This window comes from Plectropomus leopardus, chromosome 6 (genome assembly GCF_026936395.1).
Source record: "Plectropomus leopardus strain MGB_pleo_1.0 chromosome 6, ASM2693639v1, whole genome shotgun sequence".
Taxonomy (NCBI): domain Eukaryota; kingdom Metazoa; phylum Chordata; class Actinopteri; order Perciformes; family Serranidae; genus Plectropomus; species Plectropomus leopardus.
The window spans coordinates 9,007,476-9,029,892 of NC_142181.1; the positions used below are offsets into that span (position 1 = coordinate 9,007,476).

The 22,417-nt window shown below is 38.0% G+C and overlaps 2 protein-coding genes across 9 annotated transcripts; one reads left to right on the top strand and one right to left on the bottom strand.

The window, feature by feature from the left end:
* Positions 1 to 502: 502 nt before the first annotated feature.
* LOC121943727 (uncharacterized) lies at positions 503 to 11,053 on the bottom strand. Of its 8 annotated transcripts, none has more exons than XM_088078622.1 (27): positions 10,911 to 11,053; positions 10,198 to 10,343; positions 9,767 to 9,883; positions 9,022 to 9,129; positions 7,484 to 7,568; positions 6,184 to 6,236; positions 6,019 to 6,096; positions 5,767 to 5,859; positions 5,531 to 5,650; positions 4,700 to 4,739; positions 4,537 to 4,592; positions 4,394 to 4,448; positions 4,179 to 4,297; positions 3,956 to 4,024; positions 3,546 to 3,677; positions 3,359 to 3,433; positions 3,152 to 3,217; positions 2,991 to 3,041; positions 2,788 to 2,850; positions 2,637 to 2,681; positions 2,424 to 2,495; positions 2,259 to 2,321; positions 1,841 to 1,945; positions 1,640 to 1,726; positions 1,430 to 1,513; positions 1,305 to 1,349; positions 503 to 1,121 (listed from the first exon to the last, which is right to left on the bottom strand). In XM_088078622.1, exons 1-27 carry the CDS (start codon positions 10,930 to 10,932, stop codon positions 666 to 668), a joined length of 2,505 nt encoding a protein of 834 aa, XP_087934748.1. In that variant the 5' UTR covers positions 10,933 to 11,053; the 3' UTR covers positions 503 to 665. The 8 variants fall into 8 exon arrangements, with proteins under 8 accessions (XP_087934748.1, XP_087934753.1, XP_087934751.1 ...); XM_088078627.1 differs by having other exon boundaries at positions 2,788 to 2,847; positions 2,991 to 3,032; positions 4,179 to 4,300; XM_088078625.1 differs by having other exon boundaries at positions 2,991 to 3,032; positions 4,179 to 4,300.
* A 1,249-nt stretch (positions 11,054 to 12,302) lies between these two features.
* On the top strand, positions 12,303 to 18,594 carry tp53i13 (tumor protein p53 inducible protein 13). The gene is made up of 9 exons (XM_042486657.2): positions 12,303 to 12,656; positions 12,776 to 12,853; positions 13,120 to 13,155; positions 13,521 to 13,582; positions 13,842 to 13,920; positions 14,938 to 15,066; positions 15,406 to 15,615; positions 15,762 to 16,875; positions 17,501 to 18,594. Exons 1-9 carry the CDS (start codon positions 12,534 to 12,536, stop codon positions 17,605 to 17,607), a joined length of 1,938 nt encoding a protein of 645 aa, XP_042342591.1. The 5' UTR covers positions 12,303 to 12,533; the 3' UTR covers positions 17,608 to 18,594.
* Positions 18,595 to 22,417: the final 3,823 nt, after the last annotated feature.

The following is a 22,417-nucleotide window of genomic DNA, read 5'->3' on the forward strand; positions in this document are numbered from 1 at the left end:
TGGTGGAGTACACAAGCACATCATGGAAGTGCAGTATATGGAGTACTTTTTGACTGTTGGTATAGTGTCATTTTTGTTCTCACTAGTGATTTAAAAATCAGTGAGACAGACATGGCTCTACAGCTGATAAAAACTGATGTAAGAGCACCTGGAACAGCTTATGCCATTACATGTCGTTACTGGCTGATGTTATTTTGAAATGATTGTAAACTGCCACCAACTCAGCGTATTCAATACATGGGAGAGACTGTCCTTATTGAAGTGTGCAGGCTGTAAGAAAAGTAAACCTTGTTTACACTTTTTTTCACTGTAAGTACAGCATTTCCAGTTGATATGTCACTGGTAAAAAATATTCACACTGTCATTTGCAGACTGTAATCATTGAGTATCACATCTGTTAGAGGCTTGATTCTTCATTTAAATGCCTCAGCATTATATGTCTACATTCAAATGAACCCAACACCCTGGCAGCAGCATAAGAAGTAGACAGGAAACAAACTCATAATATTGTAATGTTTTATTCTGCAAAGCGAGAATTTTGAATTATCCCATCTGATTGTGCATTGACAGCTCCTCATCACATTTTGCACCCACCACTGTGATGTAAACTGTGCTTTTTAAAAAGAAAAAACCCTGTAACATACATTTTAATCTATGACATTTTATCACTGGTAAGGCTTGGGGCCTTTCAATAGGTCGTTAGCAGTAAGGTGGCTCGTGGAACGGACCCCTGTTTCGCCAGGCCTCTTTGGGCTCCCCATTAGAGTTTCCATGGGGCTTGGAGGTCTGCGAATGGAGACCCTTTCGCCCATACTGAGTGAGGAGCTATAGACTGAGGGCTTTGAAACAGCTGATGGGTTCAGAGAATCCCGGTTCACTGTAGGTCTGGACGGGAGTGACGAGTAGGAGACCACATGGGTACTGCCAAAAGCTCCACTAGTGGCTCCTCCAGAAACTCCACTAGAAACTCCACTAGAAACTCCACCAGAAACTCCGCCAGAAACTCCACCAGAAACTCCACCAGGCTTCAAGCTGCTGCCACTGGGAGCTGAAAGTCCGCCACCACCTGAGCCTGAAACTCCTGTTATTGGCTTGCTGCTTTGCTCACTATCAGGACTTTCCTGGAAAAAAACAACATCACCACACGAAGGATATTGTAAATGTAAAATCAGATACAGAGGGTGAATAGACTGTAAAGAAAGACCATGGCGACATTAATATCTGGAGGAAATATCAGCTTGATACAAGAATGACTTGAGGCCCATAATCACCCATACTATTTTTTATATTAAGAGCAAACTTACCATCTTTTTCCCTTTGTCAGCTTCAGCTTCTGATGATTCCATACTCTGAAGATCAAACAGGAAAACAGTCAGTGATTTCCCCCTGCACATAATCTAATGATATTCTTAACCCATGGATAATTTACCTTTTTCTTCTTCTTGTCCTTTTTATTTTCCTTGTCACTTCCACTTGAACTATCAGATGAACTCGAAGACCTGGAGCTTGAGTCCTGCTCAAATATAAAACACAGAAAAACTCCATCATTTATCTTATATAAAATAAAAAAAATAGTGGATATGTTTTGGTTTTTTTTTGGTTTTTTTTTTGGTTTTTTGCTTATCACATACTAGATTACCTTCTTTTTGTCCTTCTTCTTTTTCTTCTTCTTTTCTTTCTTCTTCTTTTTCTTCTTATCATCATCACTGCTAGAAGAATCCGAGTCCTTGACGGATGTAAATATTGTGTTACTCTCTAGCCGTTTCATCCCATTTTAATATACAAATATATTAAGTCAGAGGCTGCACTCAACAAATACAACATGCTCACACTGCTTTACCTTTTTCTTGTCTTTCTTCTTCTTCTTCTTTTTATCCTTTTTCTTCTTCTTTTTCTTCTTACCATCATCACTTGAAGAATCGCTGGAGGAGTCAGAAGAAGAATCCTGGACGAAGAAATTAATGATGATTAAACACATACAATGTCATCCATACTGTATTCATACATCCGCAATGGGGACGTATCCTTCTGTTGTGAGCTGGAGTGATCAAAAAGTCTTTTCTTTAGTCATCACACCACCGCGTGAACGCTGGCACGGTGATTCAGTTGTTTCATGTCACTCTTTCTGACCAAAGATCAACAATAGTGTGTTTGTTGCAGGAAATGTCACATAATAAAGAGTTGTCCAGGACCGAAATTATTACCTAGTGCATCCAACCAAAAACCTAGAATGGAGAGCAAAAGATAAACATTCCCACCTTCTTTTTCTTCTTATCCTTCTTCTTCTTCTTTTTCTTATCTTTCTTTTTCTTCTTTTTCTTCTAAAGTAAAAATAGACATATTCTCATGATGAATTGTGTTGCTGTTTGTCTCTCTCGACTCTGAAAACTTGGGTACAGGTTCACTGTGTTCTGTCATCTAACCTTGCCATCATCACTATCAGATGAAGAGGAGGATGAGGAAGATGAGGAGCTATCATCAGAAGAGCTGTCCTTCTAGAAAAAGATATGTCACAGAAGCACACTCATGTATTAGACTGTTCATCAGCATCAGCACCGTGATGTTATTATGAATATTAAAATAATAACCAGTTAAAGAACAACAATCAAAATAATTTAAGAGATGGAAAATTTTACCTTCTTCTTTTTCTTCTTCTTCTCCTTCTTTTTCTTCTTCTTCTTCTAAAGTAGAAAAATGACATATACTCAGCGTGTGTTGCCATTTATCTCTCTCAACTTTGTAAGTGTGGATACAGGTGAATAATTCACTATGTGTTTGTCATCTCACCTTGTCATCATCACTATCAGAGGAAGAGGAAGATGAGGAGCTATCATCAGAAGAGCTGTCCTTCTACAAAACAATATCAGTCACAGAAATGCACTCATTCATAAGGCTGTTCACAAGCATCAGAAGTGTGACGTTAATCCATTAAAGCAATAACCAGTGAAAGACCAACACATAATAATATTTTGAGCAATGGTGCCTTTTACCTTCTTCTTCTTCTTCTTTTTCTTATCCTTCTTTTTCTTCTTCTTCTTATCCTAAAGTAGAAGGAGACATAAAGCATAATGAGTATTTGTATTGCTGCTTATCTCTAAACTTTGTAAACTTGGGCACAGATGAATAATTCACTGTGTGTTTGTCACCTCACCTTGTCATCATCACTGTCAGAAGAAGAGGAGGAAGAGGAGGAGCTATCATCAGAAGAGCTATCCTTCTGGAAAAGGATGACAGTAACAGAAACATACTCATTTATTTGACTGTTCAAAAGCATCAGCAGCACATTATTTTTCTATTACAACAAATAAGCAGAATGAGAACCACAAAACATAACATTTTAAGAGATGTACATGTTTACCTTCTTCTTCTTCTTTTTCTTCTTTTTCTTTTTGTCTTCCTCGCTGTCAGAGGAGGAGGAACAAGAGCTGGAATCCTGTAAAGAGAGAGGGAGAGAGAGATAGAAAGAGAGGGGTGAGGATGATATAATAACATTAAATAGCACAATTGGAAAAAAATGAATCACACAAGTTGTTGTAGCCACAAACCTTATCCTTCTTCTTCACCTTCTTCTTCTTCTTCTTCTTCTTCTTCTTCTTCTTCTTCTTCTTTTCCTTTTCATCCCCTTCGCTGTCTGAGGAAGAGCTATCAGATGAAGAAGAAGAGGAGCTGGAGGAGTCCTGTAAATAAAATTCACAAACATTATAATTGTTTAAGAAAGACACTTACAGACAGTTCAGTTTCCAATTCATCCAGTCTGCACACAGAAAGACTTTTGTATCTGTTTTACACAAATAAATCAATATACTATACTATACTATACTGAATGACAAAAAAGCATACAAAGATATACAATATGCAGCCCTATTTTTATTTACTTTTTGTAAAACACAATTTGAAAAAACAAAAACAAACTCATCAGCAGATATGAACCCAGTTCTCACAGCTCTATGCATACCTTTTCCTTCTTCTTCTTCTTTTTCTTGTCTTTTTTGTCATTATCACTGTCTGAGGATGAACCAGAATCCTGGGGCCAAACAAAAAATTATATATTAAATGACTGCATGGTGGTAGAAATGCACTATAACTATAAAGTCTGTAAAAAAAAAAAAAAAAATCTATATTCTCTGTTTTGAGACTAATGCATTCTCTTTTCAGCCGCTTGCATATTGCACAATCACCTTTTTCTTCTTCTTCTTCAACTTCTTCTCCTTATCCTTATCCTTCTCCTCCCCCCCTTCTCCCTCATCATCACTCATGTTGCCATCCTCAATACTATCAGGGGATGCCTTTTCTCCCCCTGCTGGACAGGAATCATCATTACAACCAAACACTTTTTCAAAGCCTGCAACTGGTGCTTGATTTATTCACAAGCCTGAGCAGCACACACACGTACCTGCCAATGCAGAGGACACTTTGCCCTCCTTTTTTGCCTTCAGCTCTTTCTTAGTCTGTCATGACAAAAGAAAGCAATGATTGATGGTGCATTTGTGCATATTGTATATGTGGCATGCATACAGTTATGTGTGAGCATTTCACCTTGTCAGCAGCTTCATCTGTCTTTCCATCAGCACACGGCCCTGCAAGCTCACCATCTGCAGAAAAGTCCAGCAACACTGCATCAGCCCCATGAATGGGATTACTTACCGGGACGACTGTGATTTCTACAAGTTATTCTGTCTTAAAAAGTGGAAAAACTCACCAGCTGAAACAGCAGTAGCACACTCACTCTGCTCTTCATCCTGTGGAAAAGCACAAACAAAAAAATATGTTTTGTATATATGCTGCACCTTGCATTGTCCCTACAAATCTCTACCTTCTACAGTACATACATACACGTGTAAAAATAAAAAATAAAAAAACAGATCATAAACAAATCTACATATCCAGCCAATATCTCTGCAGTAGAATACAATGAGGTGAGGTGTTGAGGCTCTGTGGTTAGTAAGTACTATGTATCTTTTCATACCTTACAGGCCCTGACAGGTACAGAAGCTACTACTTAGCTCCTCAGAAGGTATGTGTGCTGCTGTGAAATCTGGCATGTTCTTTATTACAAAGTGAGCACAAGCTGTTCTACAGTTGTGCATTAAGAAATTAAGATACTGATTGTATTTGATGCATAATAAATTAAGAACTAAGCCTCCTGTATGCAGAAAACAAAAAGAGAAAAATGTGACATTTCTACAGCAAGTGAAATCCCCGGGGAAGTTCACCTGATGAGCAGCTTCACCTCTGACCTGAAAAGCTACAGAATTATTCTGATGCAGCTATTAAAAAAGTAATTAAAAAGTAAGTAATTTCTTCTTATCATCATCACTGTCAGAAGATGAAGATGAGGATTAAGATGAAGATGAAGATCTGGAATCCTGTCAATTGAAATAAAGATCTCCACAGATAAAGAATAAGTTTGCTGTTCATGCAACAACGTGTGAGACATTATAATTGTAACTGCAAATGTGTTATTGTACTTAATTTGCAGATAAAATAAAAGCAGCACTACTTTGGAAAACAAATAATTACATTGATTCACCTTTTTCTTATCTTTCTTTTTCTTCTTCTTTTTGTCCTTTTTCTTTTTCTTTTTCTTCTTGTCATCCTCACTGTCAGAGGAGGAGGATGAAGAGCTATCAGAGGAAGATGAGCTGGATTCCTTGGAAAGAAGAGAACAATTAGCGTATCCATTTTGATCTTTAGCATTTGCAGAGGTAGAACACACAGACACCCAGCATATTCTTAATATTGAAACAAGGATCAAATGCATAATACCTTCTTCTTCTTCTTTTTTTTCTTCTTGTCCTTTTTTTTCTTCTTCTTCTTCTTCTTTTCATCCTCACTATCAGATGAGGAAGAGGATGAATCCTGGGGCAGAGAAGCATGGCAGATATTCAGTAACATAAAGGTTAAAGGTGTATTCACATATTAGTGATTTTTTATTCCCATTACATTCATGATTAACGCAAGTCTAATGAAGTACTTATTGTTGTATAATCTGCTGCATTATGGGAATTTTGCATATACCTTCTTCTTTTTCTTCTTCTTCTCCTTCTTCTTTTTCTCTTTCTTCTTGTCTCCCTCCTCATCTGATGAGTCGAATTCCTGAAGGAGGAAAAGGAGAAAAATTCTGTAATGACCACGTAACAGCTAACCACATGCTTTAAAATGAAAGGTCCATTTTTCTCTCACCTGGCTCATCTTCACACCCTCTGCAGTCTGCACTTCCATTTCACCATCAGGACCTGAAAACAAACATTAAAATGTAAAGCATGTATTTCAAAATGCCATTGGTCAAGGGTCACATATAATCACTGCTGCAGGAAAAAAAATGGAATTTATAGATAATCATGCAGGTGTGAATATTGTCCGATACAAGTCTGTCAACTTTATTCACACAAACTGGAAATGAGCATATGGGTGATAATAGATCAAAGTTTGAACAACAACCCAACGTTTCTTACTCTTTTTTTGTGTCAACACCTACTTTAACTGTCATCCATCATGACCAAAATATGTTTCAGGGCGGCTTGAGAGAGAGCCCTATGACTGGAAGCTCTAAGCAAGCTTGAAATTTGAAATCAATCTGCCAAATTACCCTAAAGCAAGACACCACACTGTAAAATCTGACAAGCTGATCATTCATAATCTAGGAAACAAACTGTCTTAAAAAATGTCAATAAATATGACTATTAATATTAATTCATGTTTACTTTATATCTAACTGTTAAGTTTACTTAAAATCTAGTTATATTTACTTAATTTTATGAAGATGCAATTTAAAAATGATCAGTTTAACCAAATAAATCTAAGCTTAAGCAAACCAAGTATACTGTGCTATATATATATATATATATATATATATATATATATATATATATATATATAAACACAACACCTTCACAAAGTTAATACAGCTACATTTCAAGTATACTAAAAGATATAAAGTAAACACAAATTAATATTTATAGTAAAATTTACTTTAATATTTCAAGGCAATCAGTTCCAAAGGTTATTTTAGTTAGATAAACTTGTCAGATTTTACAGCACATCTGCCTGAATGCTTAATAGGCTGTGAGCCAACCTCTACGCTATTTCAAAGCTCGACAATATGCCTGAGCTTCTGCATATCTCTGCAAAAGACAAACATTTTACAAAAAACGGACACTAAATTTAACTGAATGTGTTTAAATATATCATCAGAGTAATCTAAAGAAAGATAAGAAAATGTTATTGAAGGTAAAACAGCAGCAGACAGGATTAAATGAACTTTGTGCAAAGAACCTTAGAAATGCTTTTCCAAGATTTTGGAATTAGAGTGAAAGCAAACAATGACAAATGGGGCGGGAATAGGATATACAATATATTCTTTTATAGAGGAGAATGCACAGAGCCTGGAGATGCAGTATCCTCATGAGACTTGATATGTAAAAACATTTAAAAGCATTAACCAGTTTCACAATGCAAATGAGAAATGCTGAGTTCCACTTACCGGTAATGGAAACGCTGTCATGGATGTAGTCTTTCGCCTCATCCTTCTTCTTCTTCTCCTTTTTCTTTTTCTTCTTCTTGTCATCCTGTAAGGGCATTTTTGTTTTTTTTAAATCGTGTTTTCTGTTTAGATTTTGTAAAACTTCTGCTGCATGTGCACTTAAGTATGAAGCTTGTTTGCAATGTGAGTGTTACATTTGCAAATACATGTATAAAGATAAAGCCATGGAGATCAGGGTTGGGTGGCACCTATTAGTTATATATTAAGATTTCTTTGGTTTCAATACAGTCAGATAACGAACACCCACGCCTATGGTGGACATGCAGCCAATACAAACACGAGAGATTATATGGACAGACTGCACATAATGGCCATTATTGCACATATGCTGGATGCATTAACATGTAGTAATACTGCTGTGTTACCATGTACGTATGTAAGCCTGCACATAACATAATGCGTATAACTACATATTTGTACTATTTGAGATGTTCCCATTCAAAATAAAAATACATAGTTGACATGACTGTAATGTAATGTGGTTAATAAAGGTGTGTCATACATTGTAGATGGGTGTGTTCCTCTCCTGTCAGATACCACTTGCTATCAGATCGAGGACATTACAGCCTCCACCCTCAGCCCTGGGTGAAATGCATTCCAGTATTACTGTGGGGGTTTTTTTTGTTTCTTTTTTCTCACCTTTGCACTTTTAACTGGTCATTCTGATCAGTAGTTAACCAGGTTGGCTGGTAACCCAACATTTATTTGTGGAACACAAACATAGTTTCTGCTTCTTGTCTTGCAGCTTTCATGAGCTGAGCTGCTCACTTTTCCTGAGTCTCCTGATTTTCCGCTCACAGCTTCATAAAGTGATGGCCTGAGCGAGTCATCACACCATCATGTGATTGCAGTCACTTGAGGCGTAATGTTACTAAACTTGACAAAAAGGTGGAATGCTTCTGTGGATAATCTTTGCCTTCAAAAGCTGAATCTGCAGGCCTGGGGAAAGTTAATGTGCTTATCTGATAACCTGCCAAAACATCTAAAAGCTCAATTTTTAGATTTCTAAATACAGTTAATATGACTGCAATATCACTCTAAATATTCTTTTTATGGACTGCATTGTTAGCTTTGAAAATATCCTCACCTGAGGCCGTAGCGTAGTTAGATGAGACCATCAATCTTCTATGAGCTGAAGTAAAATTGTTTGTGCTCATGGGGAAGGACTTAATTTAGCAATGCTGTGGGAAGGATTTATATAAACTCTAAAACCTTTCATTCTGCAGTCTCTTTAATGCATTAAAAAAGAATTATGGTGGATACAACTGAGAGAATACTGGGAGTTGTGCATCAAGCATTTTGCAAATCAATGCAAACACAACATTTTCCTCATCAAGAGTGAGTCTCAGACAGGGCTGTGTGATTTGTGATGATAGCAGCTATAGTGTGAGACATGTTAGAGCAAGACAGGAGTTGCATGAAATTACCATTCTTCTGTGTGACCCTTGAGCAGCACCTATGCCATGACCTCAACTTACCTCACTGTCACTGTCTGAAGAGCTACTGGAGGAAGAAGAAGAAGAAGAGGAGGAGGAGGAGGATGAAGATGATGATGATGATGATGATGATGATGATGAACTGGAATCCTGATGGGAAAGAAACAAGAAAGTTATTGCTTAACTGTGTGTGCACACTGAACAGGTTTATTTACGCCTCCCTTTGTAGATGAAAGTTATAAATGAGAATCTATATCAATGAGTCACTACAAACAAACTGAAGCGACACTTTGTCAGATACACTTAGAGAGGGCGGCGGCAGAAGGGAGGGACTCCTCGAGTACTTTGCAACTACACAAAAGAAACTGCACAAGCATTTTACCCAAAAGGAGCACACACACACCCATTCCAGCTATGCGGTGAGTAAACCAACGCAAAAATGACAGTTGACCTGCATTATACACAAAGTAATTCCAACCCTCGTTTACTCCTGTGTGATTGGCTGTTGCTAGGTGCAGCCCACTTCCCTTCTCAGTTAAAACTCATGATTTACGTCTCACGTGCAGCTTCCAGTCAAGGCAAAACCCTCAAGAGTCCACAAGATTTACTGGGTGTTGTGAAATGACATGATTTCATCTTATCTGACATGAGGAGACAGTCAGATTGACAAACATAGTCTAACTTTCCCCAATGGTACGTCACCAAGAGTATTTTAAAGACTCAATAAAAGCTAGAGCAGAAGCTATTGCTTAGTTAGTGGTAAAGATAAACCTTTTGAGATACATACCTTCTTCTTCTTCTTTATCTTCTTCACCTTCTTCTTCTTCTTCTTCTTTTCTTTCTTGCCAATACCCTCATCCTCACTGTCGGAGGAGTCCGAAGAGCTGTCGTATGAGTACAGGTCCTGGTGACACACAAAAAGAGAGAGCAGAGATTACCTATTGTGCCCTTCATTGTCTTTAGAATTAAGTCTGGTGGAAATAATTACCGAAGGCAGACAAGCATTACAGTAACACCTAATGCTCGTTATTTCAATGCAATTAATCATTTTGAAGCTATAGGTGCATTTCATATCCATCTTTTTTATTCATTCATTTGATTCATAAGGCATGAATAAAAGAGACATAGTGTGTTGAACATTGGGTGTCAAAGTATTGCATTCATGGACCTTTTCTTCAAATGACTGTTCTTTGCTTTTCAAATGCCTCTCCTCCTCACCTTTCCATCTCCTGCAGGTTGTCCAGGTTGACTCTTGTCTAACTTGTCCAGGTCTGCAGCCTCTGCCACCTCAGCAAGGGGCTGCAAACCGCCAGGAGGGGTGGCTGCTGGCTGCTGGACACTGGCGGTGCCCACGCCACCAGGAACTACACAGGACAGGGTGACAGGATTACACACAGATGCCAGTTAATCTAATCTCGCTCTTTTTTATTATTTTTTTGTTTAGACTCCTAAAAAACTGGCTGATGAGCTACCACTCACTGTTTGCAAACACTATGGACAATCGGCTGTTGTCACAACCTACTTTTACTATCCTGGCTGCACTTCCTTATTGTCCCACTTCCTCAAATGGACAGCAAGGTAAAAAATATAGAGTAAAACCCAAACATGAGGAGCTAAATCAGTACAAATGTCCCTGCATATTGAATGCCTTTGGTGCCCTTTGCAATAAAAATCTGCTGCCTTTCACAACAATTCAGAAAGGTGCCACACCCTTAACAGCAAAAGCAAAGAAGACTAAGTCTTTGTTTAGTGTAAATATGCTACATTTATCATAGAAACTCCTTCATAAAACAGAAAATAAATGAGTCTTTTCTCTTTCTTTCTGACATTATTGTTGTGTGATGACATGTCATCATGTCATTAAGCCCCCACTCATCAAATGATAAACTAAGTGGATTGTAAAAAAGATTACAGTCAAAAAGACAACAAACCTTTGTGGAGGTTGGACTCCATTTAAGTCCAGACTTCTCCTCTGTCCAGGGACCCACGTTTCCTCTGACAGACTCACCTGTGCACTGTGTTAACAAGGTGTGTGTGGGGGGTTTGAGAGTTTAAAGGGTGGAGAAACAGGGATAGTGTCAAGACGCCCAATACAAAAGAGAATTCCCTTCACAAATTTCAAAATAAAACACATATTGAAAGAGAGAAAAACAATACACCCACTGTGTAATAATGTGTCAACTCCACTGTTTTGATCAATAAGCTCTGTTCTTTGTGACAAGACACTAGGCATATTCTGTGCTTTTATTTCAAAGATGGTCTCCATAAAGTCTGCTTTTATTTTTGAAAGCAACGTCAGTTACACCCAGTGTTACTGTGGCTGTATCTAACTTGTGGGCCCTACGCAGCTGGAATGGCTGGTTTACCTGTGCCAACAGGTAAAGCCTGTTCCAATAGGTTCACACTCTGTGCTGACAGGACAGTAGCCGTCCTGCAATGCCTACCGCATAAAACGCATACCTACAAACCTACCTACATTTCTTCTTCTTCTTCTTCTTCTTCTTGTCTTATTTGCTGCTGCAACATAACAATTTCCCTCACATGAATGATAAAGTATTGCTATTCTATTCTAAACTCCAGAGGGTGAAGTTTTGCTATGCCTAACAAGTCGACACCAACTGCGAAAAAAACCAACCCCAAAATAAACTATTATTGTTATTATTATTATTAAAAATAATAATAATAATAAATGGCAAACATGGATTTTCAATGTCCTACCGCATAACTCCAGGCAACAACCTTTGTATTTTTTTTTTTTTTTTTCGTTTTTTATTCTTATTTATTAGCAGCAGCCCAGAAGCAAAACTGACAGACTGAACTGGGTTGAAAGCATCAAAGTCCTTTTTCCTTATCATGCACCACCTTTAAGAGACTGAGTGAACGCTGACTTTAAACATGCCATATTATTGTCAAGTGTTGTGTCGCCTCCATGAGGATATTCAGAGCTCAAACCACAGGGTAGGATCCTGCTTCGACTGTTTTTTTGGGGATTTTTTGTTTTGTTTTGTTTTGTTTTTTTGTTCCTGTCAAGCTTCCGTAGCTTAGTAAAGTTTACCGAAACAGTAGTCAGTGCGAACCGGATATTGGATTTTGCTCTCAGAATAAAGGAAAGGATATTACAATTTCAATGAAAAATACAAAACAAAACAGAACAGAATTGGTATAGCACCTAGCTACAAAATATCATACGAAATACTGAGTCATTACATGTAGAAAAATAGAAACATTAAACATTAACATAGTTAATGAAGTTGATGTAAAGTGACATAAATTCCATTATTTTGAAATATATGAGGAAAACGTCGTCTTTCAATAATGTTACTAACTTGATATAATTGTGAACTCAGTGGCGAAGTAACGTTAAAGTGTTCAACACTTTGTATTACTTTGTATCGCGTTAACTAACCTAGTCTCCTTCTTTAGTTTTTCTTCTTTAGGTAGAATTTTTGTTTTTTTAGATAAAGAAAGGTCTTTGTCAGTCGCTCTGTAGCTAGAGGACCAAAGTGCAACTGTGACGACTAATGTGGTCTAAATGTGGTTCTGGTCCCACTTAAATGAGCATGCCGAGCCAGACGACGTCCCCGCCGCTGACAGTGACTGTGCTGGCCGCGCTGTGGGTCAGTTTGGGTCGGTGCGGTGTCTCCGAGTCTCCGGGGCTGGGGTGTGACAACGGAAAGGTAAGTTGTCCTATTGGTGTTTGTGTGTTTGTGTGCGCTGTTTAAGTAATATATTATCTCATTTGAGACATTTAAATGCATTAAATTTTCGCGTGTATGTGTGCGCGCGTGTGTGATAGCTGTCTTTGGAGAGGGACCTGTCTGTGGATGCTGCTTATTGGGATTGTCCAAGGTCTACATGGCCAAAGTCTACACAGGTAACTATGGATACTCATCATCATCATCATCATCATGTGTGCATGTGTGCCAAGCCAGCATTATCTCTAAAGCCTCACTGGCTCAGATGGGTGGGGTGTGGGCTTACTCTGTGCCAGGAAGTTTAAACAATCATGGGAAACTATTTATTGTTTTGGTAAATCCTGTACATCTGGCACTGCCAGTAGTGTAAGTCAGCTTTTATACCTTCTTGGATTGTTTTGGTTGCTCCCATCAGTGGTCTAACCAATGCACATCTTATCTCCAGAGACTTCCCAGTATTGACACAGTCTATGATCCTGTGGTGAGTAAACACATTACCAAGCACTGTATTTGACAGTTTTACCAACCTTTGACACCCAATAGCTATTTCCTGAATTCAAAGCACAATGGGATATCACTAAGTGACACATTTCTATTCAAGGTTCACAATTAATGCACAAAATGAAGCAAAAGCTTTGCCCTGATTTAATTTTACAAAAATGTAGATTGTTGAGGACTTTGTTTGAGCTAACAGAAATGTCTTACTTGTTATGTTACTGTTGTCAACAATAAATGGGCATAGACTGAACAGCCGCCTACTTATTGTTTGTCTTAGGTGACTGCATGTTTATAATTAACCCACAGATGAAGTAATAAAATCTAATTTGACGTGATTTATTTTTACAGAAACCAGCAAGGCTGGTCTGCATGGATAAATCTATTTCCTACAACCACACCATTCCCAACAGGTAAGACTGTTTGGAAAGATAATAAAGATGTGCAGATGGACAACACTAATTAGGACACACTCACATGTACACATATTAAAATAGACTAAACTGCACAACAGTGTCTTGATCATCCTGGTTTCTGTGCTTTGCAATTGCAATAAAGTTATCAATGTATGTAATTTTGTCATGTATGCCAGGGCTATTGTGGATATTAAGCTGTGTGTGTGTGTGTGTGTGTGTGTGTGTGTGTGTGTGTGTGCATGTGTGTGTGTTACAGTGGAGCACACAGACCAGTAGGGGCAGAGAGTGGCGAGTACTTGTACTGTCCTCCTCAACGGTGGCTCAATAACTTGCATGTAAGTTGCAACATCAAACAGGTCTTGGTTTTATGTCTCCGCTCTCAAAGTTAGTCCCTTCATCTGCGTAGCAAAACAAATTAGTAGATATTTGTTTCTGGGGCATCAGTGAAGAGACAGACTTTTTTTTTCATAACTCCAGTTAGTCCATTTTATTTATGTATTGTTTTGCATTTTTTGAATGTTCATATATTTATTTTTCCAAAAATGCCAAAGTTTTGACAAATGGGGTTGACAGAAACACAGTGGTTGTAGACAGTTAGATACAGTCTGATGAACTGCCCATTTGCCTAAAGTTCCCTCTGTGTTACTTCCCAATCTATAAATCAGTGAAGCCAGAAATGCATCAAACTGTGGAGTTAATGCAAAATCAACATATTGTTTCTTTGCAACTTAAAGGCTAAGTTTTTTTATTTTTCAACTAGGACCTTATATTGCAGCTTGTTTTGCAGGTGCAGGCTAAGAAAAAAATTATTGTTGTTCCCATTAGTCACTTAGACACAAAAACATGGAAAGGCACAGATTGAAAACTGACCAACTTACCCTTTAAATTAGAGTAACACAGGAAAGCCTCAGCTTCTATCTGTTTGGACCCTTGGTAGTGGAGCTGCCACTGAACATAGATTTTCTTAATTATCTTGACGAAAAGTAACAGCATTTTAGGGAGTGAAAAAAATAAATTAAAAAAATAATAATGTTATACGCAGTTGTAGATCATAATTCCAGAATGGACTGCAGATCGCAGAAGGGTTAACTTTCTTTTAGTGATTGTCAGCTGTTTTATTACACAAAATAACCCAGACATCCCCTTAGCAATCTTTGTCAGCTGAAAAACATTATTAACAGACAAGAATGGAATACAATATTGGCATTATTAAGTTATTGTGTAAAAGCTGTCAGACCATGGTGAAAACCAAATTTGTGGAAACCCTTTGGGGTTTGAGCCAGGGATGGGGGCCAAAGATGGTCACGTGTGTGTGTGTGTGTGTGTGTTTGTGTGTGCGTGTATTTTTCCAGCATGGAGCCACTGTTTTGCTCTACCACCCCTGTACTCCTCTCCACGAGCGTCTGCTTCTGTCTGTCCTCGCCCGGTCCTGTCTGCCTGACTTCATCATGAGCTCACATCCACAGCTCAATGAACACATGGTGAGACAAAGTGTTTACCTCTGTTCTTTAACCCACCAAATCATTATATGATATAATATTATATATTTGTCATCTTTTAAGGCTATATATTTTCAGGTCACTTGTTAAAATATGTTGATCTTTGCAAACTTTGAATTTGCAAATAGACCCATTTGGGATTGACTAAGCAAGACAAGGCCACGTGAAAGGATTTAACAGCCTTCATGTGCTTATAAAAGATATGTAAACACCATTGTTTGAGCTGAAGCAGTAATCTAAGTAGCCTTTTTGTCCTCATTACCGTTTATTAGGACAGTGAGGACTCAGGGGGAGTGTATTCACTGTTTGCTTTGTGTTCAGCCAATAGCCATAGTGTCATGGGGTCACACCTTGGAGCTGCCCACTGTGGCCTCTTCAGACGTCTGCAGTTGGCTGGAGACCACAACATCTGAGAGAAATGTTTTTGGTGGTTTGAGCCAGAGCAGGAAGTACAACCTGCTGCTAACCTGGTCGGCCGAGCAGCACCAGCAGCAGCATGCACACCCAGAGGAACATCCAGCAGAAATTAAGGTTTGGAAACTTGACTCATGACTAATTTTGTTCATTACATGTTTTTTATCAGTAATTTTACATCTTCTGCAATAAAAGCCAGATAAAAGTGTAAATTTAGTAGTCTTGTAGATGTCTTTTGAGTAGCCATTATTGTAAATCTACAGGAGTCTTTGAGGCAGTGCTGCGAGCAGACCATCTCTTCTCTGCATGGAGCAATGGAGACAGAACTGGAGTCCAACATGAAGAAGGAGCGCTCGAAACACATAAAAGAGGAAGGCAAAAGCAGACAGATAAGAGCTGCCATTAGAGAAAACCAAGAAAATATGAAGGATGATAACAAGAGAAACAATGCAATTACACACCAGAGTAACAGAACCACCCCCAGCAGGACAGAGAACGTCCGAAACGAAAACAGCACGCTCAGCTCATCAACAGAGTCTTCTCCAAGGAGCAGGACTCATTTACATCCTCCAGGCCTCAAGGAAGTTCCCTCACAGTCTGAGATCAAAAATTTAAATCAGGGCCTTACATCCACGTCCACAACTCTGCTGGGGTCAAATATGTCTGAGACTATGGTAAGAAGTGATTCTTTAGGATTTAAGGCTCCTGAGTCTCAAAAAAGCAGGCCAGTGTTACAGACAGAAACACAGCAGGCCATTCCTAAACATACTGACCTCAGAAAACTAAACCCCTCTTCTGGGTTGAATCTCCCCACAGATGGTGTGAACAGTCAGAAGAATAACACTGTCAGGCCAGATGCCCTGGCCCTCAGTTTCAAAGATGAAGGTACTGACTCAACAAAACAGAGAGACAAAGACTCTGTGAAACAGAAAGAAAACGTCTTTAAAGACAAAAACTTTGATAAAAGCAACACAGCAGGTGGCACAATGAAGGATAATGATGTAGTAGATATTAAAGAGAGAGAGTTGGAGCATAAGCAAATACACAGCCACACACACTCTGGACACAAGATGCCAAAGCCAAAACACCAGAATTCACAGCCAGCCAGCTACCTGCACAACAAGCACGACTGTGACGGCTGCACAGCAGGCGAACAATGCAAATGCAACGAGGATTCGGGGGCCTCAGCTGCTGTTGTGAATAAGGGCTTGCCGAGGACCCCCAGGACAGACGAGGCGGTGTGGGCAGCAGCAGCTCTGGGCTTCCTGCTGATTCTCCTGACGCTGTCAGTGCTTCACACCCGCCTGTACCGGCACTGGAGGACCACACCCAGCCTTTACTGGCACGACCCACAGCAGGACTATGACAGTGTGGCAGGTAGGTATTCATTGTTTAATCATCAGTGAGCTATTTTAATCCTGCAGGGTTCCCACAGATTCGTAAAATGTCTTATGTGCATTGAACTTAAGTCTGTTTTGAAAAGGCCTTAAAAGGTTTTAAGGGTTTCAAAAGTCCTAAAAATGCTAACACGAGAAGTAGTAGAGTTTATGGATAATTTATTTCTGAAATTGAATTGTAAAATCTGAATTTATTTGGTAACACTTTTTTTTCTTAAATAATTTACCAATTACTTCACACAAATGAGGAAGGCAGAATTAACATTGTTATTTTGTTTATGGCTAGTATGCTCAGAATAATGAATCGACTCTCTGTGAGCTATCTGTCGCTGTACCCTGGATGACATGTGGAAGTGCAAATACAATGAAAATTGCCAGTTTGATCATGGTAAATTAACCAGTCTGTTCCTCCTTGGCCTTTGCCTAAATAAAATGTAAGAGACCCTGCTAATAAACACAGACAGTCAGAGCCAAAAACATAAACTTTAAGCATACCTTTTGGTGAAACAAGGGACCCTTGGTTTATACTCGTAAGCAGTTTAATTATTTGTGTGTGTGTGTGTGTGTGTGTGTGTGTGTGTGTGTGTGTGTGTGTGTGTCTCTAGATGTGATTCGCAGGAGGCTACGAATTGCAAACAGGAGGCGAAAAAGAGGCAGAAGACAGGAGTGTGTTCCTCTGCCCAGCTCTTCCAGCTCAGACGAATATCCGTAGAAAAATGAAGGAAAGACCCCCCGCAATGTCAAGAATGCACTGAAGTCTCATTAGTTAGTAGCATTCCTAATAATTATTCAGTCTACACATTTTATAAGCTGTTTGTACCTATGCTGTTTATCTGACTGAGCTGGATTTGGACCACCTCTGTCAAAAAAAGTTGCTGGATATTCCTAAAGCTGAATCTGAAGTGTCTCAAAGCTGCTTAAGGGTCAGTTAGATTCTTTGTCCATATGGATTGGGTACAGAATGGTTTCAGTCTTTGCATTTTTTTTAATTTTATTTTTAGATTGGGACCATGTTCATATCTGCTTCTCCTTGTGAAGAAGGGTACACAGAAAAACGTCCTTTGGCCATCCAAAATTCTGTATTTGTATTCTGAACAGCCGGAACAGAGGCAAATGATGTCTTACCAAATTGCATGTCATCAATTTTACATTCACTTGTCCAAACAGCAGTCCCATAAATAAAAAGCATCAAAGGATATTAACAAAAGAGGCCAGTGTATACTGACGTAAGCTCTCAAAGCCCTCGTCATTCATGTGGTTCTGGATCAGTCCTTTGTCCCCTCAGGAGATCCACATAAACAGCACATCAAAGAGTCCAAAGAGATACCCCCAGGTTTGAATCAGTTACTTGCAAATTTTTTTTAATAGTCTGGTACACTTCGCACAGCATACACGACTTGTCACACTCCGTGTATTACAATCAATATTAAGTCTCCTGTTTGTTTGTCAACTTTCCTATCCGATAATTGTTTTTATTGTGCAACATTTTATCAGAATTTGGTTTAATAAGTAGTTTTATAGTAATAGGTTGCTTTTACCTGTGAAGGTTTAGTGTGTGAATAATAAGTTGCTGTTCTAAGCAACGCTGTGGTATGTGTTCTCATTAAATGGTACAAACGAGAACAACTTTATTTTGAAAATGAATGTAGATAGATTTTAGAGAAGGATTACAAACACAATAAATTCTTTGGCCAAAGTGGTTAATGTGTGGTCTGCTGTCTGACACATTGGTTATGTGTTCTCTTATAACGCTACCCAGCAAGAAATTTTTGGTTCTGAAAACGTTCTCAAACGGTTACAATGTTATGTTCCAGTAATATTTTCAAAGGCAAGTTTTCTTTTATCACCTAGAGTGTTCTTTCTAAAACTTGTAATGTTCTCTTAAAACATCCTAAACATTTTTGGTAATAACCTTCTAAAAATGTTTTTGATAACATAGTAAGAACATTATAAATAGAAATACCTTTAAAACATTATACAAATATTTTGTGGTATCATTTTTAATGGTTTTTCATAACATTGAGAAATTCACGCCCTTACATTTTGAAAATATTTTCTCTTTTTTCAGAATAAAGGTGTGCTTTAAAGACATCATACAAACATTTTGTGCAAACATTATATTTAAGTAGTCTGGCTATTAGAGCACACAGTAGGCTTCACCACTTCTTTCTTTCCTCCACTGTGAAATAGCTTTACATATTCAATGCAACATTTGACAAGTGTGAGGAATAACAATCTTTGGTTTACATAGCAAGTGTGTCCTTTAAAGTAGTTGAGAATGCAAAATGAGGGATATTAGTTTCTTGTTTTTGTGAAAACAAATCTGGTGCACAGAAACTTGCAGGAGATGTTCCAACTGCATGAACAACATGCAATTAGACCTGTTAGACCATGTGTAAAACACCTTTAGCTTTGTCTTGTATAGTATTCGTAACAGACCCACATTAAAAGAACAGTATTTGTAAAAAAAAAAAAAAAATACTAAACATCAGTAGGCACTAGAAAATGCATTTCCTGTGGAACATGCATGTGGATGCTTATAGCTGAAATCAATTGAAAACCATTGCTGAAAATGCAAAAATATATAGCTGAAAATGCAGAAATATATAGCAGAAAATGCAGAAATATAAATCTGAAAATGCAGAGGTATATAGCTGAAAATGCAGGAATATATAGCCTAAAATACAGAGATATATAGCTGAAAATGCAGAAATACATAGCCTAAAATGCAGAGATTGAATTGCCGGAAATATCTGAAAAACTGGCAGAAATGAAAACTGAACTGCTCTAAAGTGAAGAAGCTACAAGTTAAACCGCAAGGGAGTGTCATAGGAAGAAGCTGATGTCAACTGAAAAGGTTAAAATAATAAATGTTTAATATTTAGGCATAAATGTCCTTGAAGTGTATAACATTTTGACATTTGCAAGGTGTCTGAAGCTGAAAGATACAGAGGAAGACAGAAAAAGACAGACAGAAAGAGAAAGAAACAGAAAGAGAGAAAGAGACAGAGACATGGAAAAAAGAGAGAGGCACAGCAAGAGACAGAGCGAGAGAATGACAAGACAGAGAGAGAGAGAAAGACAAAAAAGAGAGAAAGAAAAATAGAGAAAAAAGAGAGACAGAGAGAGAGAGAGAGAGACAGAGACACACAGTGAGACACAGGGAGACAGATGGAGAGGGAGAAAGATGGAGACAGTCAAAGAGAGAGAGAGAGACAGAAAAAGAGACAGAGAGAGAGACATAGAGAGACAGACAGGGAAACAGACAGTAATACTACAGAAACAAAAAGGAGTTGATGGAAGTCTGACCTGCTGATTAGAAGCACCTGTGTGTCTGACAGTGACACAAAGAAGTAGTTTCAAACTTAAATGTCTGGAAGACCGAATATAAGACACATTGTGTATTGACGAACACATGCACACACCAGCATGGCACTGTTGCTATGGTAATTAATGGCCCACCTGTGTGAGTGGAGGGAGGAGGTACAGACAGCAGCTAGAGTCATGGTCAGAACTGCTTAAAGACAGACAAGCAGTGCTTAAAAAAGACACCCTGCAGACATTATTTAAGTTTTGCTGTAAAAATATATGGACATTGAGCACAACGAGATGTTACTGAATTGAATGATATGTCAAAAAGTGAAAAAAGTGAACAATGACAAAAGTCCCTCCATCTGGGTTTTGCTCCAGTTTGATGAGAGAAATTAACATTAAGTAAAATAATCTCAGAAGATTCAAACATGCCTACATCACATGGTTTAGAACATTTGTGCTGTTGATTTAGTCAGTCTGCAAAATGCTCTCTGTGCACCATAACTTACACATGCCACCCCTACAGACATGCAATATCTAACGTTAATTTAAACTCTCTTTTCACCACTGCGTAACTTTCGATAAGAAACTGCTAGGATTACCATTTCACAGGCCAAACTCCAGACAAGCTATCTAATATTACTTATATAAAACAAAGAAAATAGGCCAAGGAAAGTAATAACTGCGACTGAATTTGCATAATTTCTTTATGTTTACATGTGATAGCCTGTCTTACCTTTTTGTAGCACAAGCTGTGTGTGGCCTGGTCCACATGGAGAAACACAATCAGCCTTTCTCACTGCAAACACTTTGACCTGTCACAGTGGGCACAGGTGTCACTAATAACACTAACGATGGCTCTGTTGTATTGAAATATTCCAGTGAGAGTGGCAGTGAGCAGCTATGCAGGATACAAGGATCTTCACATCAAAGCTGCTAAATAGAAATCAGCTGTCATTAATTTCATCACTTACACGTGTGCTTTTCCTCAAAATGTCTTCTGTGAAGAAGGCGTACTTTGGTTTGATTTTGATTAAGTCTGGCATTATCAAAAACCTTTTAAGAACGTTATCACCAAACATTTTTAGGGTGTTATTAGAGAATGTGATCCTATCCTAAAGAGGATCATTCTGGGAACTGCCACTGAAAGTCTACAACATTGCATTGTAACATTCTGAGAACGTTTTTTCAAACCAAAACTTGCTATCTGGGTTTGTGATTCACAGAAAAGTGCTATATTTTAGCAGTAAACTTACACACATTTAATCCATCGTTAGTGCGCAATCTTCTGTTTGCTGTTTGCAGTAAAATGCTCTACCTTTGTTAACATACCACATTACGGGAATGTTTCATAAAAAATGTTACATAATCTCAGGCTTCAAGAACATCCTGAAAGCATTTTCCATATGTTCCTTTGAAAATGTTTGATATTTGTTATCATGAAGCAATGTGGAAATGTTTTATGAAAGAACTTTCTATGATCTGTCACCTCTCACCATCACCAAAGCATCATCAGAATATTGCAGTTAAAATGTTGCCTCTTCACATTTAACCTGGAAGAAACATTATTTGAATTGATAAACATCCTGAAAATGTTCTTTGAACATTAGATGTGTAATAGTTTTTAATTTTTTTCTTCTAAGGATCCCCTAAGTTTTTTTTTTTTTTTAAAGAGTTGTGACAAATATATAAAAGCTTAACGTAATGAAGACACAAAGTTATCTTTTGCATTTCTGCGTGACAGTTTTGTTATTTGACTGATAAAGATATAGGGGTTGATTAAGCAGTCTAGCTCTAACTTAAAACTTAAGAAGGAGACAAGAAATACGCATTTTACAGATACATGCATGCTAAAACTAAGACTTAATATGCTGGAATAATGAAATGCAATATGCTTTCTTATAAGGATTCTAAATGCTATGGTGGATGAAAATGGTCATGATTGTAGTTAACTCTATACTTTCCCTGTAATTGTCATTTTTTTTCTGTGTTGATACAAATATAAGCTGGTGCACCAACAGAAGCCGGAGTGTCATTAGGAGTGCTCAACAAAACAAAATCATAATTTACTTAGTATGGTAGAATTTTAAAAAAAATATTTACACAGGGGGACTCTGAGAGTTAACTAGGATGTCATTAAGTAAAAAGATGCTGATTTGATGACTATGCAGTATTTCAAGGTGTTATGCACCTAATGCCAAGCTGTTTTT

Coding starts and splice junctions, on each gene's coding strand:
- LOC121943727 (XM_088078621.1), bottom strand. CDS start 10,932: ATGGAGTCCAACCTCCACAAAG. Junction 9,884..10,197: donor AACCTGCAGGAGATGGAAAG/GTGAGGAGGAGA, acceptor GTGTGTCACCAG/GACCTGTACTCATACGACAG. Junction 3,678..3,955: donor AGAAGAAGAAGAAGGAAAAG/GTATGCATAGAG, acceptor TTTTATTTACAG/GACTCCTCCAGCTCCTCTTC.
- tp53i13 (XM_042486657.2), top strand. CDS start 12,534: ATGAGCATGCCGAGCCAGACGACGTCCCCGCCGCTGACAGTGACTGTG. Junction 13,583..13,841: donor AACCACACCATTCCCAACAG/GTAAGACTGTTT, acceptor TGTGTGTTACAG/TGGAGCACACAGACCAGTAG. Junction 16,876..17,500: donor GGACTATGACAGTGTGGCAG/GTAGGTATTCAT, acceptor GTGTGTCTCTAG/ATGTGATTCGCAGGAGGCTA.